The 18902-nt window shown below is 42.1% G+C and overlaps 1 protein-coding gene across 1 annotated transcript in view; it reads left to right on the plus strand.

Annotated features, from left to right (window-relative positions):
• Positions 1-18902, plus strand: part of ablim3 (actin binding LIM protein family, member 3) — a 106856-nt gene that overhangs the window by 47511 nt on the left and 40443 nt on the right. Inside the window, exons 4-7 of the mRNA XM_066649198.1 lie at positions 10237-10352; positions 11502-11628; positions 11831-11924; positions 18657-18744. Of these exons, the coding sequence (XP_066505295.1) occupies positions 10237-10352; positions 11502-11628; positions 11831-11924; positions 18657-18744 (425 nt within the window). The remainder of the gene's footprint in view (positions 1-10236; positions 10353-11501; positions 11629-11830; positions 11925-18656; positions 18745-18902) is intronic.

Here is an 18902-nt window from a genome sequence, read left to right on the forward strand (position 1 = left end):
GAAAAAGCAGACTGTGGAGTGTATGTGTGACCTTAGCACATGTGTGAGACACTAGCAGGTGACACTTGCATTGCTCCACATTTGTCTCTGGTGGGTGTGTTTGAGGCCTTTCATGTAGTCACGTGTATGTGTGTACAAGGTCCGAGCTTTGTGATCTGTGATTGGGTTGAGGAATTAGTTGGAGCCAATCATTGAAAAAGTCTCTTCACCAAGTCATAATTCATCTGCATGAAGTTGAAAAAATAACCTTGTCACTGGCTGCTGAATCGCCTACAAAGTGCATTTTCCCATAAGAAATGACTGGTCCCATAGGAAATGACCGGTCTCTCTGTCGCCTGGTAGTGTGAAAGCACAGTAAGGGGAACACATTAATGTTAACTGACTGTAAACAGGAAATGAACATTTATAACCTGCTGGTCATATGAACATGATTGTATATGAACTACCTTTCAAAAGTTTGGAATCACTTTTCTTAAATTACTTTTTAAATTAGGGCGGCACGGTGGTGCAGCAGGTAGGTGTCGCAGTCACACAGCTCCAGGGACCTGGAGGTTGTGGGTTCGATTCCTGCTCCGGGTGACTGTCTGTGAGGAGTGTGGTGTGTTCTCCCTGTGTCTGCGTGGGTTTTCTCCGGGTGACTGTCTGTGAGGAGTGTGGTGTGTTCTCCCTGTGTCTGCATGGGTTTCCTCCGGGTGACTGTCTGTGAGGAGTGTGGTGTGTTCTCCCTCTGTCTGTGTGGGTTTCCTCTGGGTGACTGTCTGTGAGGAGTGTGGTGTGTTCTCCCTGTGTCTGCGTGGGTTTCCTCCGGGTGACTGTCTGTGAGGAGTGTGGTGTGTTCTCTCTGTGTCTGCGTGGGTTTCCTCCGGGTGACTGTCTGTGAGGAGTGTGGTGTGTTCTCCCTCTGTCTGTGTGGGTTTCCTCTGGGTGACTGTCTGTGAGGAGTGTGGTGTGTTCTCCCTGTGTCTGCGTGGGTTTCCTCCGGGTGACTGTCTGTGAGGAGTGTGGTGTGTTCTCCCTCTGTCTGTGTGGGTTTCCTCTGGGTGACTGTCTGTGAGGAGTGTGGTGTGTTCTCCCTGTGTCTGTGTGGGTCTCCTCCGGGTGACTGTCTGTGAGGAGTGTGGTGTGTTCTCCCTGTGTCTGTGTGGGTCTCCTCCGGGTGCTCCGGTTTCCTCCCACAGTCCAAAAACACACGTTGGTAGGTGGATTGGCGACTCAAAAGTGGCACCCCCTCCAGGGTGTATTCCTGCCTGTAGGCTCTGGACCCACCGCGACCCTGAATTGGAAAAGCGGTTACAGATAATGAATAAATGAATGATTATGATTATTTTATGTAGTATTAACATACACTGTAAAATACTAGTGAGACCTGTTTTACATAATTCATTTAAGGGATAACAATTTCTTATTAATATAGTTAATATCAAATAAAATACTGCAAAAGTTTGTAGACACCTTTACTAAGGAGTGATTTCTGCTATATTTAGGTGCACCTATTGCTAACACAAGTGTGCACACACAGCTTTTATAATCTCCATAGAAATGCACTGCCAGTAGAATAGGACTCTCCTCAGTAGCTGCACATGCACCTAAATCACCATGCCCTAATCATCCAATAGCAGCACCTTACGTCAGTAATGCTGTCTTGGCTGAAAGATATTAAATCCTCACAGCAATGTTATACCGTCTAGTCTAAAGTCCTCCCTGAGCAGCGGCTGTTACTGCTGCAAACAAGGGACAGACTCCCTGTTGGCATCAGATCAGAAAAATGTTGTTAAAATTGACGTGAACACAGTTTTGATCATTATTGTACACATGACTACAAACACTGTATAAAAATGTGTGTGTCTGTGTGTCTGTGTGTGTGTGTGTGTGTGTGTGTGTGTGTGTGTGTGTGTGTGTGTGTGAGGCTCACACAATCAGGCCTAATCTCACAGTCTTGGTTTAACTTTGTCTTACCCAGAAGTTAATTTAAAACTCATGCTTAAATATAAGCTGTGATTTAGTGTCGTGATGTGGTTTCAAATGAAAATAATATTTCACACAGAAAACAAAGCTGTGGACACTTTTTCACTTCATAGTCTTGATGCTGGAAAATGTCAGCGCAAAACAAACCAAATAATAATGTCATTTATAAATCTGATGAGCCTAAGTGCTGAGCAGTTCAGTCAAGTGAAAAGGTTTGCACACACACACACACACACACACACACACACACACACACACAGAGCAGTGGGTAGATGAGAGTTAATGTGCATTTCAGCTGTGGCTCGGTGCCCTGTGGGGGACTCTCAGTCACGTGATTGAGGCCCTCTGAGGGTCAGATGACGTTTCCCCGTATATAGATGAGGCCACAATAGCCCTGTATTATTGCCCAATATGTGTACTGTAGAACGGAATAATCCAGTTCTAATGAATCAGAAAGCTTTACCCATGACAACAGTGTTTTTACCTAATATCTGATTGCATTTTATATGATGTGCTGTATGAGCTAGATGCCAGTGTGAATTTAATGGCTTTGCAAAGTGTAGAGATAACATGTTTTTATGTTTAAAGGCTTGTAGACATCACTATATATAAGTGCTTTTAGGGGCACTCAGTGTGGTAGCAAATGCACATGCATGCACACTTTGAATTATCTTTACAGGATAGCATGACTGGAAATGTAATACTCTGCTGCAGTCACACATAAGTTCACTATGCCCTGTGGAACACTTAACTGAATATTTTTTGAGCGATGCAGTTTCATCCATTACTTCTGGAATGAGGCGGAGTAGTTTTGTGATTCAGTAATCATCCAACAAAACTACCAGACCTGGGTATTGTTTGACTGAATGCAATCAAATCTTCACTGCAGTGTTGAAACCTCTGGTGTAAACTCTGCACTTGAGAGTGTCTTAAAAAGTATATATACTCAGAAGCCCTCTGTCAGGCCTTCGTCCTGTCATGTCTGTTGTCCCTGGCCATGTGCTTTTAACACATGGCTATGTTTTGTTTATGTCCTTGTCTCCGCCCTCGTCCCTCCTTTGTCCCGCTTCCTCGTCCGTGTCATGTGTTAACCCGTCCTCGTTATCTTTCCAGGTGTTTCTCATTTGTGTCTGTATTTAAGTCCCCTTCCTGCACTTCCTGTTGTTGGTCATTGTTCTCATGTTCTCTCGTTCTTTGTACTTTGTCATGTCAGTCGTGTTATCAAGTCTGTCTCTGTAAGTTTCCACGTTGTCGTTTCATTTTCTGTCGTTTAGTTCTTTAGTCTGTCTGTCCCGTTTGCCCTGCTTGGATCCCCGTTTCTTGTCTTTTTGTTAAAGGTCTCCTTGTTTTGTTATTATTTGTTATTAAAAGTATATCTGTGCTTTAGTGAATGCGTCCGCCCTCAGTCAGTCCGTCCCTTGATCCTGACACCCACCATCTCTTCATGTCACACTCCTCACAGACAGTCACTCGGAGGAAACCCACGCAGACACAGGGAGAACACGCCACACTCCTCACAGACAGTCACTCGGAGGAAACCCACGCAGACACAGGGAGAACATGCCACACTCCTCACAGACAGTCACCCAGAGGAAACCCACGCAGACACAGAGAGAACACGCTACACTCCTCACAGACAGTCACTCGGAGGAAACCCACGCAGACACAGGGAGAACATGCCACACTCCTCACAGACAGTCACCCAAAGGAAACCCACGCAGACACAGAGAAAACACTCCACACTCCTCACAGACAGTCACCCTGAGGAAACCCACGCAGACACAGGGAGAACACACCACACTTCTCACAGACAGTCACCCAGAGCTGGACTTGGACCCAGAACCTCCAGGTTCCTGCAGTTTTATGACTGTGACTTTTTTGTTCCTTTTATTTAAAGATAAATACTAGATGATCTACCACCAAAGAACAAAGAAGACCAAGAACCTTTTGTTGATTTTAAGAATTACAATTACTTATTTAAATAATTAACAGGTTAAGGCATGCAAAGTTTGAGGAAGATGTGCGCAGCTATATGGAGTTTTATAAACACACTAACGCCACAAAAAACCTCCTCACCATTTCCCTTTACAATATTTCAGGCAAATACACACATACACACATGAAATAAGACAAATTCAGCAGTCCCCCTCTCCCTGTGATATATAATACGTGTGTAAATATTGCTGAGTTCTGAGTCGTCCTGCTGAACTTGTCAACTAACAATTGCCAAGCTGAGGCTGTGGCCAATGCGCATGTTGTCGTACCAAACACAGCCCCAGAAACACACACAAACGGAGCGTGTTCCTGACTATTCTCTATTATTCAGACACAGTTCGTACTGAAGAACTTACTCTTATTTGGTTCCAGCTGGGAATAAATTTTTCTGGTACACAAACCAGTTTATGTCAGTGGAAATGCGCTGAACGGTTGTATCATCTCTGAAATATGGCTGAATTACGGCGGTCCGGCAAAAAGTACTTCTGTTTGTCTGAATATGGGACATGATCAGTGAAGTTTCCACATCACAGCAAAACCAAGGTTGAGTGTCAAATACTTTCCTGCACTATGTTGTGTACAGTGTAGGTTAGAGGTCTTCCAATCTGGACAATATGCTGTGATTGGAAGATTGTATATACCAGGTGGTTATGATCCACATGGTATACACAAATGTCATACAAAAGTGATTTATCATAAAATAACAACAAAGCATGTTTTGTGTAATAACCAGCCTGATCTTAATAATAATTTTTTTTATTCTTTAGAAATGAGACAATTACGGCATAATAAAATGATTCATCTGCATATTTGCCATTTTCTCCAGGGGAATACAATAATAATAATAATAATAAGAAGAAGAAGAAACATCATACCTCTGTCAAACTAGTACACTGGGTGTAGAACCTATAGTGTTATGATCTTTGAAGTGCACTGTGTAGGGAATATGACACTATTTGGTAACCAACTACAGCCTTAATTGACTAAGACAGTTGGAGGTCACATGGCTATTTTTTAATATGCCTAATGTGTCAATGTTCCTCCCATACACTCCTTTTGTCCTAGAAGAAACAATAAAACAATTTAAATATCACATATTTTATATGTTTATGAATATTTGAGTTTTTGGGTATATACTCAAAATGGCGTCTACTTTAGTGACATCACAGGAAATGCAAGGATGTTAGTGCAACAATGGACAAACTCTCTATTGTCCACAAAATTTTGACAATATGTGCAGTATAACCTTGTGGACGAGCCCAGAGGCCTTCTCACTTGTGATCTTTAAGCAAGGCCAGCTGAAAAACATGAGGAGGGCTAATGGCTTGGCAGCATGGCCAGTGTTTATGGCTTCTGGCATTGCTGATTTTGCTGCATATGTCTGCCAAAACACACACAAACACTCACATGCACCTCCCCCTCATGCACACACACACACACACACACACACACACATATTGACTGGATGTCACCATGCTTGGCCCGTGCCAGCACTAAAGCCACTGGGTGTATGAGAGTTGTCAAAGTGTGCACCACACTACCAGAAAAAGACATAGTCCATCTTTAACTTCAGTTATTCTTACTTTGAGCATAAGCACCTGTGTCATGCTTAATTAAGGAGTCCATATTTATCCCATATGTCCATATTTATCCCATAACTCTATCCACAAAGTAGTCAGACTGTCTGGACCCTATTATAACAGCCCACGTCTTTAGTTCTACAGCAGTCCTTTTACTTTCAGTCATGACCCAAGCGTCACATGGTCAACTTCTTTCAATGAAATTCCCTGGAATGACGGTGTCCTGCAATTGTACCTTGTTTGAAAAGTTAACTCATTCACTCACACACACACACACACACACACACAAAGGACACTAACGGCAAAAATAACAGCTGGAGCCACCTGGTAGTGTTAGGCATGGCTGCACACTTTACCACATTATACACTTAAGCATGAACACACACACACACACACACACACACACACACACACACACACACACCAGTAAAGTAGGCCAGAACAGGTTGGAGGACTGTCTAGCAAGCATTATGAAAATTGTTAGAAAATGACCCCCCCCCCCCCCCCCCCCCCCCGCCACTACTATATAAAAAACATATTTTAAACAACAGACATTAGACATTTACCATTAAATGTATTTTAGTTACTATATAATGTACATCATACCATAACATAAAGGCTTACTAGTCCTATGATTTTCAGCACTGTAAGTGTAGCTTTTTCTAGCATTTAACTTAGCTTGCTTTATTATGTAATTTGAGATTAATTTGATTTTTTAATATATTTACTGAATATATTAAAGGTAGTGTCGCAGTCACACAGCTCCAGAGACCTGGAGGTTGTGGGTTCGATTCCCGCTCCGGATGACTGTCTGTGAGGAGTGTGGTGTGTTCTCCCTGTGTCTGCGTGGGTTTCCTCCGGGTGACTGTCTGTGAGGAGTGTGGTGTGTTCTCCCTGTGTCTGTGTGGGTTTCCTCAGGGTGACTGTCTGTGAGGAGTGTGGTGTGTTCTCCCTGTGTCTGCGTGGGTTTCCTCCGGGTGACTGTCTGTGAGGAGTGTGGTGTGTTCTCCCTGTGTCTGTGTGGGTTTCCTCCGGGTGACTGTCTGTGAGGAGTGTGGTGTGTTCTCCCTGTGTCTGCGTGGGTTTCCTCCGGGTGACTGTCTGTGAGGAGTGTGGTGTGTTCTCCCTGTGTCTGTGTGGGTTTCCTCAGGGTGACTGTCTGTGAGGAGTTGGTGTGTTCTCCCTGTGTCTGTGTGGGTTTCCTCCGGGTGACTGTCTGTGAGGAGTGTGGTGTGTTCTCCCTGTGTGGGTTTCCTCCGGGTGCTCTGGTTTCCTCCCACAGTCCTCTCATGTGTCTGTGTTACCCTGTAAAGGATTGGCACCCCCTCCAGGGTGTATTCCCGCCTTGCGCCCAATGATTCCAGGTAGGCTCTGGACCCACCGTGACCCTGAAATGGATAAGCGGTTACAGATAATGAATGAATGAATGTATAAATATATTAAATGTCTGTAGTTAAAATGAAGTTCTTACAGACCTTAACAAACATGTATCTCCATTTTTGTAGATTTTTTTTAACAAAGCAGCTGTCCTTCACACTGTGAAAATTTCACGATGAATGAACCAATTAAAGGTTCCAAATTTCCTTTAAATACAATCATTTAATATTCACTTACATTGAAATTTAAAAAGGTTTTCCTTCTCCTTTAAAGTTACTATTTTAAAACATATGATTTTTAATTGGACAGCAACAATATAGAAAAACCAAGTTAAAACCAGCAGTAAACAGAATGTAAACAGGAAAAAAGAAGGATACATTGGGAGATCAAATGACCATGGTGGGAGAGTCATGGGTAGACAAATCACTGTCAAGACTCTCAGCACACAGCTTAGTGTTCAACCTCTCGAAATCTCTGCCGTTAATTGATCAGTAGAGCGTTTTGAAATATGGATATGCACTGAGAGTCAGGGACAAGTTGCTAATCAGGTAACAACATTAACTTTCTCTTTTAACTGTCTACTTTTAAATAGCGATGGAATTGTAAAATTTTAAAAGAAAGTAGATAACGGTCAGACAAAGTTGTTTTACTCACAGAAACTCTCAGTGTAAGGAAGACTGCAGTGAAATCCGCTCTTCGCATTCTGAAACCTGAACACAACGTCCCTGTCTCTCTCTGCTGGGCAAGTCTTTGAAATCAAATGCTCAATCAGACTCTAAACAAAGAGAGGAATATTCTTCCAACCTCATACTGAGAGGTGTTGCTCTGAGTGATTAGAGCTGTCAAAACTGGTGAGGATCTCAATTTAATAACGTTACTAAATATGACATCTGCCTCCCTCAACACAACAGCCTGGGCACTGTTGTGGATTTTATAGAAATGCAACCGGTTCATCATCCCAGTGCTCCAGCAGGTAGAGCTGAGCTCAGTATAAATGAAATGCTTAATGTCAGCTAAGAGAGAGAGCAAATTTCCTCTCAAGCCATTGTTAATGAGAAATGGCATCCTCCTCCTGTTGACGTGCCTCAGCTCAGCAAGAATGAAAAACGAGTGAGAGATTTGTTGTATGATGAGGCACATGTATTACACAGAGATGATGCAGGCAGAAGTGGGGTTTCCATCCACCTAATTTTAAAAAGGGAAAAAAGCCATAAAATGAGTGACAGAAAAGGTAGGATGAGAGAGAGAGATCACAGACATAAGCGTACGCTGAAGTGCAAAGTAGCAAAGTTTACTCAAAGTCTAATATGGGACACATCCCGAGCCTGTAAAATTAAACACCTGTACAGAAGGGCTACATTCAGTCCTAGACTCTTTGAATATGGAGGTAAAGGTGAATATTGATGCTGTCCAAAGAAGATCTCCAGGATAATAACTTTAGGATAATAACCATTAAACTAACTGAACAGTAACAGAATATTCCATTTTCCCCAAATCATCCACACCCAACTTATTGGTTACTTTCTGCAAGCTTCTTATCAATATGCTTTTCAAATCTTCAGCTGCGATTCTTTTTTTACATTTACATTTTGGCAGAAACTGTTGGATGGGTGAAGGTCAGTTTGTCTGTAGCAATTGCTTTCTCCCAAAATTCATCAGACGAAACGTCAGCCAGTTTCAGCCAGGGCCCCTGACGCTGACCGCCATCCGATCCACAATGCACCAGACCCGGATTACTACCTCTCCCACAGGTGGTGGGCCCATGGGAGAGTGGACCCATGTAACTCCTTCGGGCTAAGCCCGGCCGGACCCCATGAGTGAAAGTCCGGCCACCTGGCGCTCGCCAAGGAGTCCCTCCCCCAGGCCTGGCTCCAGGGTGAGGCCCCGGTAACCCTACTCCAGGCAAGGGAGGTAACCAGTCCCTATATAAACAGAGCAGGAGTCTGGTTCGTATGGCTGGCAGTAAGTCCGACTGGTTTCCAGTCTGAGTTGGACTCCGTCAGGGCTGCCCGTTGTCACCGGTTCTGTTCATAATTTTTATGGACTGAATTTCTCGGCGTAGCCAAGTGGCGGAGGGTGTCCGGTTTGGTGGTCTCAGGATTCCATGTCTGCTTTTTGCGGATGATGTGGTCTTGTAGGCTTCATCGAGCCGGGACCTCCAGCTCTTGCTGGACCAGTTTGCAGCCGAGTGTGAAGCGGTAAGGACGAGGATCAGCACCTCCAAGTCCGAGTCCATGGTACTCAGTCGGAAAAGGGTGGAGTGCTCTCTCCAAGTGAGATCCTGCCTCAAGTGGAGGAGTTTAAATACCTCGGGGTCTTGTTCACGAGTGAGGGAAAGATGGAGTGTGAGATTGACAGGCGGATCGGTGCAGCGTCAGCAGTAATGCAGGCTCTGTACCGGTCCGTTGTGGTGAAGAGAGCTGAGCAGAAAAGCAAAGCTCTCAATTTACCGTTCAATCTACGTCCCGACCCTCACCTATGGTCACAAGCTTTGGGTAGTGACCGAAAGAACGAGATCGTGGGTACAAGCGGCTGAAATGAGTTTTCTCCGCAGGGTGTCTGGACTCTCCCTTAGAGACAGGGTTAGGAGCTCGGACATCCGGGAGAAACTCGGAGTGGAGCCGCTGCTCCTCCACGTCGAGAGGAGCCAGTTGAGGTGGTTCGGGCATCTGGTCCAGATGCCTCCTGCACGCCTTCCTGGTGAGGTGTTCCGAGCATGTCCAACGGGGAGGAGGCCCCGGGGCAGACCAAGAACACACTGAAGAGACTACATGTCTCGACTGGCCTGGGAACGCCTCGGTATACCCCGGGGGAGCTGGAGGCGGTGGCTGGGGACAGGGAGGTCTGGGTTTCTTTGCTCCGACTGCTTCCCCCAGTTGTTCTGTGACCTCTGCCTTAGTTAGGCCTCCAACAGACTTGACATCATCAACATTCATTCATTCATTCAATATCTGTAACTGTTCAGGGTCACAGTAGGTCCAGAGCCTACCCTGAATCACTGGGCGCAAATCTGTCAGTGTAACCAGCCTAAAGGAAGTAGCATAGCTCAGTTCTCCATATCAGCACAAACAGGCGAGCTAATGATGTGTTCAGATGTTATCAAATAAATAAATAAATAAACAGTACTAAATTCGGCTTCAGAGATGGTAGGCTGGGTCAGCAGATCTAACAAATGCTTCAGTATGAGATAAGCTATTCTGTTCTAAAAATGCTTGACTGTTGAATGTAAGTCCTACTCATGTATATGTTGTCATCGTTAAAATGACTGTGCTTGAGTTGCAGGATATTAATTTTGCTTTATTTCTCTTCTCTTTTGTAGAAAGCCTTTTCCAATTGGAGACAGGGTGACGTTCAGTGGGAAAGAGTGTGTGTGTCAGCAGTGCTCCCACAAGCTCGTCTCTTCAAATGAGCCGATCAAGATTCATGGCCCGAGTCGTAAGTCTGCCTCAAAACAGAGGGTTTTATGAATGAAGTGACATTTATAGTCACAATGGAGTTTTTCTCAATTATTTATTTTGGTGTGTATTTCTCAATGGGCTGGACCATAAGGTTCTATATATATATATGCAAAACAGTAACACAGGCGCACGCGCGCACACACACACACACACACACACACACACACACACAGTCTTAAACATAGTTGATAAGCAATTCTCCTTGAAATTATGCAGTCAATTTTAGAGGAGGCTCATCAACAGCTGAGTGGGGAACTGATCATTAATGGAAAGAGTTCAGCTTCTGTGTGTGTGTGTGTGTGTGTGTGTGTGTGTGTGTGAGTGTGTTTTAGTGCCTTGTCTATGACTGACTGACTTTGTGAGTATAGTGTTGGGGGGAGGGAGGGGAGAGTGAGAGAATGTACCTACATGTTCCACTGAAATTTGGCCACCAGGTCACTGTGGTGATGAATAAAGCTAAACATAGCTCCACACACTCCCCAAGAAAAATGAAGGATCCACTGACCTTTCAGTGTACACACTCTGCAACAACACCAGCCTCCATCCCTCATAACACACAGCTAGTGTGTGTGAAATCCCAGAAATCACTCACATATCAGCACAATGTTCAGTGAAATGCCAGAACAAAAAAAAAGAACATTTCCTGACTTTTTTAAACATTTTTATTCTAAATATGACAGTTTTATTCCAATAAATGAGCTACAAATCATCACAAAGTGATTGGATGGAGCATATTTGCTTCATAGTTCTTTATACCCTTTTAGCCTACGCTTGGCATTGAGCATGGTGACCTTCATATCTTTGCTCCAGAGTATCTCATTTCATCTCATGCTTTTCAGTGAAGATTACACAAACTGTGAGTTCATAATTCAATATCTGTTTCCACAGTTAGTGCACCTTAAAGTAGCTCAATTCACTGGTTATTAGTGTACACATATTAAAACATATTACGTATTTTGTTTTGTCACGATTTTGCTGAGTCTCAAAAATAATTCATGAAGCATCAGATTCAGTAGGAGACAACAGAAAATCAAATAGATATTAAAAATGTTATTCTAAGACAGCAGAACATGAATATTTGATATAATCTCTCTCTCTCTCTCTCTCTCTCTCTCTCTCTCTCTAGACTGTGCAGGTTGTCAGGAAGAAATTAAGCAGGGTCAGAGTCTCCTGGCTTTGGAGAAACAGTGGCATGTGAGCTGTTTTAAGTGTCAGACCTGTGGCATGGTTCTCACAGGAGAATACATCAGCAAGTGAGCACACGCAAGTCCCCACGTTAACCACTTTAGGCTCCACAGAGTGGGTCCCCCACATGGGAGCAGCCATGTTTAACATAAATTCAGCACATTATTTATCCTCAAGGCACACTGATAACAATCACAGTATATTTGCTTTAAAATCTAGTTTTCTGATCGATTAATGCCACTGTGTTTATGTGGTTTTGCCTGTTTTCAGAGATGGTGTTCCATACTGTGAATCAGATTACCATGCACAATTTGGAATAAAATGTGAGACGTGCAACAGATACATCAGTGGACGAGTTCTAGAGGTGAGTGTGATGGTCCCAGTGACATAATTACTCTGGAGAACATCGGCCAACCCATAAACAAGTGCTCTGATGTATTCTATCCTTTAGCCATAGAAAGTGGTCAAGCATTTATTCACATCTATTCACAAATATATTCGTGCTTTTTGAATATGTGATGTGTCCCAGTTTGTGGTCACCTGCTCATTAGAGTTTTTTTTTCTGAATTAAAGTGAGAGAAAGCCATTGTTCTCTCTTTATCTGCTTAAGTACACTCCCAGAAAAAAAAAAGGTACAGTATAGGTACATTGTTGTCACTAAAGGTACAAACAGTGCAACTGTCCCTTGTCCCACAAGTGGTTTTAATCATCTGGGGTTGAAGAATGCGCCGGCGCATCAACGACCATTCGTAATGTTTCTATTAATATCTTAGCGATAGCACAGCGCAGAAATACGGTTCAAACTCTCTGTGAATGTGCAGAAACCGCTCTTTCGATCGCCTGTTCTCGCGACTCTACACGATACTGTACATCCCGAGTTACAAGCCTATGTATAAGCTTTAGACACACCTCCACTGCCTCGCGCCGTGTCTAACTGGTGGATTTGCTTGTTTTTAAGACTCTGATAAAACTATTTCAATCACCAAAACAATTCATCCACACGAGGAAAGGGATGTTTTCATAAGAAATATAAAGATTTTCTAAAATCGGATTTAAGTTTTTCAAGGTTATAAACAGATTGTCTCTTCATAAAATGCTCTAGGTCACATGGGCCTCTCTTAACGACAGCGCTGAGATGGTTCTGGACATTTTGATATACAACATGTGGGCAATATATTATAATACTAAGTACTTTAAAGATGAATTTCAGAAAATTGAGAAAATGTCTCCAAATGACTCCAAAGGGTTAAAGTCCAGTTGTGTTCCATAAAGGTACAATACATTCTCTTCTCCAGAATGTGAGGTGAATGTTTGTAAGATTTCATGATAGAACTGTGTAAAATTACACAACATGAGTCCTGGAGATGACACGGTGCCTGTGAAATCAACAAAATGTTAAAATCTATAATTATAACAGAATAAGGCAGGATTATGTTCCCTAATTAAAGGTCCAGAATATTTAACCTTGAGGGTACCACCACAGAAACAGCAAAAGGTACAACCACACTAACAGTGTACCTGCCTCTACTCTTTACATCAGATATTAGAAAATGAGTATTTGAGGCCTTTCAGCCATGACAGCATTAGTAAAGTGAGGTACAGTTATTCTATGATTAGACCTGGACACAAACACCACTTTAACTTGTCCCAAACTACTGGATTAAACTCCATAACTCCAGATTAAGCAGTCCAATCAAATGAGAGCGCGCTAGAGAGAGAGCACCTGTGTTCATCTGTTCTACGGCATAAGTGTTGAGAGGGACCTGGACTGATCCGTTCGGCAGCATGAGGCAGGAAGCGCCAGCTATAAAAAGATCAAAGGCTAAAATATGAGGAGATGGATGGGAGAGCCCAGAGAGACGGCAGGATAAAAACTGCCTTTTGAAGCAGAGCTCTCAAACACACTCTCAACAGGCGTTCACAAGTGTTACCATGAACAGAGAGCAAAGAATATGGCCCGGGGGAGGGGAGAAAGGGCAAGAGAGAATCAGTTAGTGAGGCGGAGTGAGAGGAGGCAAGCAAGGGATGCGAATAGGTGAGCAGGTGAAAGGACAGAGAACAGTGTGGGACAGGAATACTTCAGAAGGAGGGGTTGTAGTGATGATCTATTGATCTCTGTGTCTTGTTCTACTTCATTGTAATGTAATGCGATATTTTATTAATACTTAAATTCTTGTCATACATGGCACCAGTTACTACCAGGCGGGTAGGTTTTCATGTTGTACATTAGTGAGTACAGGAACCTACTTTTTAATGACTTCATGTTTAGCTATTACTATCTTTTCAGTGTTGAACTGGATTGTGTGCTGATTCTGTGCTGCATTGTGATTGGGTCATACCAGTAACCGAAGAGCGTTTTATTTTAAAACAAAATGCACAAAAGGTTAAGAATAACGCTGTAGAAATCATTTTCGTCTTCTAAAAATAGACAAACATTGTCCAATTTCAGAAAGATTTTGTGTGTATAACAACTCAGACTGTACGAATGACTGTAAGAATGTCATTCATCCCAGTGACATGACAAAATATGTGTTCAACACAACCCTGTACAGGCTAGAAGCTTTTCCACACTGTGTATCAGAAAGATGAGAAACGTATAGCTTTGCTGACTTGTGACCATATACTGGCCATATACTGTTTGACTACATTTTCACTGCACAAAATCTTTAATTTAAAGGCAACCTCTATGATTGAGGGGAAGTACTGTTTTTGCATTTGTTTATATTGAGAAACTCAGCATCCTTTAATGCGGATTGATATGTTTGAGAGGTAAAAATATCTTTTGTTTGTTCGTGGCTGACGTTTTACATTTTGAAACTCATTTGTAATTGTTTTGTAGCACTTTCAGTCTGTGTTTACTTTGATGAAGTTAGCTCTCTTTTAATTTGGAGTTTCAACTTAAGTAATAACTACTGCTAAGATAAGTCAATATTACCCAGATATGGAGCAGGACTAGAGCAATATCCTCATTCCAGTTCATGCTTTTCAACGCTTGGAAATCTGTTTGTTGTCTAAATATTTGAACATATTTCTCTGCCATGAGAAGAGAGAGAAAGCCTAGCAGACTCGGCTGAGACACTTTTTTTTTTACCCATTTACACACTCTGGGACTTTGTAAACACATTACACATTTTGAGCATGCAAACAGATTCTTATAAAGTGTTTTTTGATTAAACATCATATTAAAAGTCGTCCAAACATAATCATCTCCTGTTTCTGCATGGTTTTGTGAAATATCACCAATGAAACGTTGTGAGGTAGTGAGGTCCTTAAATCAGCTTCTGAGGTGATCAAACTGCATGAACGATGACAACAATATATGACATGTCAGAAATTCCCTCAACACTCTGTCGCTACTTGTTCGGGCAGTTGATCGGTCATTGCTTCCTTCCTCACGCTGCATGTCAAATGAAGGCTGATGTGGCTGAAAATTGGCTCAGTTCTATAATTTATCCAGAGGCTACCAAATAGGGCTTAGAAACAGGTTTAAATCACACAGCGTGTGTCTGGTTTAAATCTTGATTTTACGCATCATGTTTTTACATTTTAAGGATATTTCCCTCACCTCCGGCTCCATGTGTTTGTGCTCCCCGCGGGGGAAAACTGAAAGAACAAAGAGGCAAATGCACATTGAGGAACCAGAGAAAGAAAGAGAGAGAGAGACAGAAACTATGTGTGACAGTCACAGAGGGAGATCAACATGATGAGGTAGTTTACATACAAATGAGAGAAGAGATCATTTGCCAGGAGAGACAGTTCCGAGCTGATGAAGCTTAACGGTAACACGCACCCTCCAACAAATGCACACACACACACACACACACACACACACACACATACACACACACACACACACACACACACACACTCAGAGGCACTGCTCTCTTGCCTGGGTGTGTGTCTGAGTGCTTAGTGTGAAGTGCTGTGTTCTAGTGGGAGGGGCTTTTTTTTCTTTCTTTTTTTTTTGTGTGTGGGGTTATTTATAGCTAGTGGGCCACAGACTGATTTATCTATATCCTGTAGGTTTGATCTGCACTCTATCGCCCTCTGGGAGGCTCCTCGTGATACAGCACATGGATTGCTTTCTAATTCCTCTAACAGAGAAAGCATAAGCTCCTGTTGCTTCAACCCATCTTTAGCTTTCTTCAGTCCAGGCACCCACCTGTCCATACAGAACAAAAATGTTCTATTTCCTCTAATAAAAAACTCTCAGCAAAATGCATTCTTAGCATAATTTGACATTCTTTTTCATATGAGAAAAGCAAAAATAACGTAACACCAACCTGACACTGAACAGAATTAAAGAAAGTAATACTTCAGCAGCCTAGAATTTGTGGACACCTCCTTATCCACTTTTGCATGGTGGCTTGATGATTAGCACATTCAACTCTCAACAGTGGGATCTTGGATTTAAGTCCCATCTGGGTGAAATTGCATATTCTCCCAGTGTCTGGGTGGGTTTCTTTCAGGGTCTCCAGGTTCCTTCCACAGTCTAAAAACATGAAGGTTAGCTGAATTGGCTACTCTACAAGCCTGGTGTGAGTGAATGAGTGTGTATGTGAATGAGTGTCTGTACGTGTGTACGCCCAGACATGGTTTGGCACTCTATGCTGGGTGAATCCCCTAATGCCCAATGCGGACGGTCGTTCCTGCTTGAGAGTACACTGTCCGCATTTGATGGCCACTTCTCACAGGTTTGTTTGTTGAGGGTTGAATGGAATGGCATTCTATGTAGTGCTGATTGTAAAGAGCCCTGCGTGTCTAGAAAGGGAAATGCACTATATGTATAAAGATCGAGGTGAAACTATAAATCAAATAAATAAATGAAAAAAGAAAAATGTGACCCGCTTTGATGTAGAGTGCTCATTAGACTAGATGTTTCATCATATTCACATCTGTCATAAACATTAGTGAGTTCAGATACTGATAATTAGTTCTGGATCAGATTGTTTGATGGAGATAGACAATAATACGGATAATAGACAATAATATGGAGCAAAATCAATCAAACCTCCAAGAAACTGATTGACTCTTTGCTGAAATTTTAGCCACTGAAAACAGTTCACAAAATAGAGAGTTCTTGGTTAAATGCTAATAGGTAGCTACTCATCCAAAGGTTTCTCCCAAAATGAAGGCTCCATTCTTCTTGGAAGGCTTTACACTGTGATGCAACATTTCTGTTTTTCTTTTTCTTTTCTTCTCTGGATTTAGTGCAATTTAGCAGCAAGAACTCCATGAAATCCAGCTCTAATTTTAGTTGATTTCTTTTGGACTATAAATACATTTGAACTAATCCACTGAATTACTTCATCATGAAGAGTGTCTAAGAACATTTGGACATTACATCTGATCAGATAGAAGTGGTGTCCAAGAAAAGACAGAGGAAATGTCATTAGGTCTGTAAATATACTAATGACATAAATATGTGAGGGTCATCCTGAGAATCCAGAGAATCTTCCCTTTAAGCCGATAAATAAGATTAAGTGAGCAGTTAAGGTTCACTGCCGGTCGACCAGCACATCAATTAGCACAGACACTAAAAGAAAGCACACACTTATTTAGAACACACGTCAATCCCAGGCTATTTCTAGAAGCTTTTCTAGAAAGCAGTTGGTGGAAGTGTATTTATGGCTGAAGTGAGTGTACTAGAGGGTGTTTTTAAAGGGTGGAAGCCATGTGAGTATATGACAAGACCTGAGAAAGGAAATATGTTATTAATGAGCACTTTTAATACTTTATATGTAGCTTAGGATAAAAACAGATTGCTCTTGATCTAATATACTTCTACAGCCTTAAAGATTCTGAACCTTTTGGCCTCCAGCGTTCCCTCTGTAATGAAGGGATTTTAACCTCCTTTGATGCAGTTTCAGCCACTGCTCTTCAGGGAAGACCAGATTTCTCAAATTAGAAGCAATATCCACAAACAGTAGGACATATAGCATTTTGTATGGAGGAACCATGTGGGTTGACACCTGTGGTGGAGTGAACGCATGAAGAGACGAGGCACTGTTGTGTTCACTGAGCACCGAATTATCTGCAGACTCTAAGGAATAGTTTTCTCCGTAACTGATGCCTGGCAAAAATGAGTCTTGGAGGTGCTTGAGAGCAGCCAATGATAATCAAGAGATTTTCTTAGCGTAGCTGAGCTGATGAAGTTTCAGGACTAGAGCGAAACTGGAGCTCATTGCCCTGTTGGTTTATACAAAGTCAGCTGCTGAAATGTGGTTCATGCTCCCTGTCATTTGTTGCAGCCGTTAAAGCATTTATCCTTACAGATTTAACAAGCTTTTCCCTCTGTGTTTATGAACTAAGAATCCTTCTTCGTGGGTTCCTTTCTAATAAGGATGCACTGAAATGAGAATTCTTCCCTTTCAGGACACTATTTGGTTGAAAACTATAAAAAAGTTAATAAAAATACCAAGACTAGGCAAGCCTAGTTTAGCCGGACGGCCATTAGCCATTTAGCCATTGTCACGTGTTTCTGGCATTTTAAAAATTGTGGAGGCCAGGATTAATTCATGCAGAAATGAAATAAGGAGCACAAATATTTGTTCATAATATATAACACTGGCAATAGTGTTTTTCTTTTTTATTTTATTTAAGATGATCTACCACCAAAGAATAAAGATAACTGAGATTTTAAGAATTACAATGTCTTATTTAAATTGTGCAGCAGTTCATTTTTAGCACCTAAATTTCTAATTTGAATTTTTCATTCTGTCTTAAATGCTTGTGAACTGTAGCTTGTCATTGGTATGTGGTGTATTAAAGTTCAGCAAAGTATCAGATATTTTGGATTGTACTTCTTGATAATACACATGACATTGTGGATAACTCATTCATTTAATTTACTGTTCCTGGGAGAAAAAAGAAACATTTTCATGTTTGGATTCATTCTGCTGCAGAGATTTCAATGAGAATGGTGGGACAACAAAGGAAACAAAGTTTTTGTTATCACTATTTAGGCCTGCTTTAGGCTTCTTAGTTTTTGTCAAAGATAATAAAAGTCCAATTTGACCATTGTTAATGGCTAAAATTTTGGTGCATCCCCACTTTAAAAAAATATCCATGATCCATCCTCTCTCTTTGCCTTCAGGCTGGAGGGAAACACTACCATCCAACCTGTGCTCGCTGTGCCCGGTGTCAGATGATGTTTACAGAGGGTGAGGAGATGTACCTGACAGGTGAGTAAGACTCACCAAACACAGGCATAATCTATTGAAGTGGATGAATTTGAGGAGCGGGAAAACCTAAATAACACAGTGTATAGTTTGTGGACACTTGCTTATTTAAGAAGAAGAAGTAGAAGCACCTTTATTGATCCCCTTAAGGAAATTACTTC

The sequence above is a fragment of the Hoplias malabaricus genome, chromosome 17, assembly GCF_029633855.1.
Source record: "Hoplias malabaricus isolate fHopMal1 chromosome 17, fHopMal1.hap1, whole genome shotgun sequence".
Taxonomy (NCBI): Eukaryota; Metazoa; Chordata; class Actinopteri; order Characiformes; family Erythrinidae; genus Hoplias; species Hoplias malabaricus.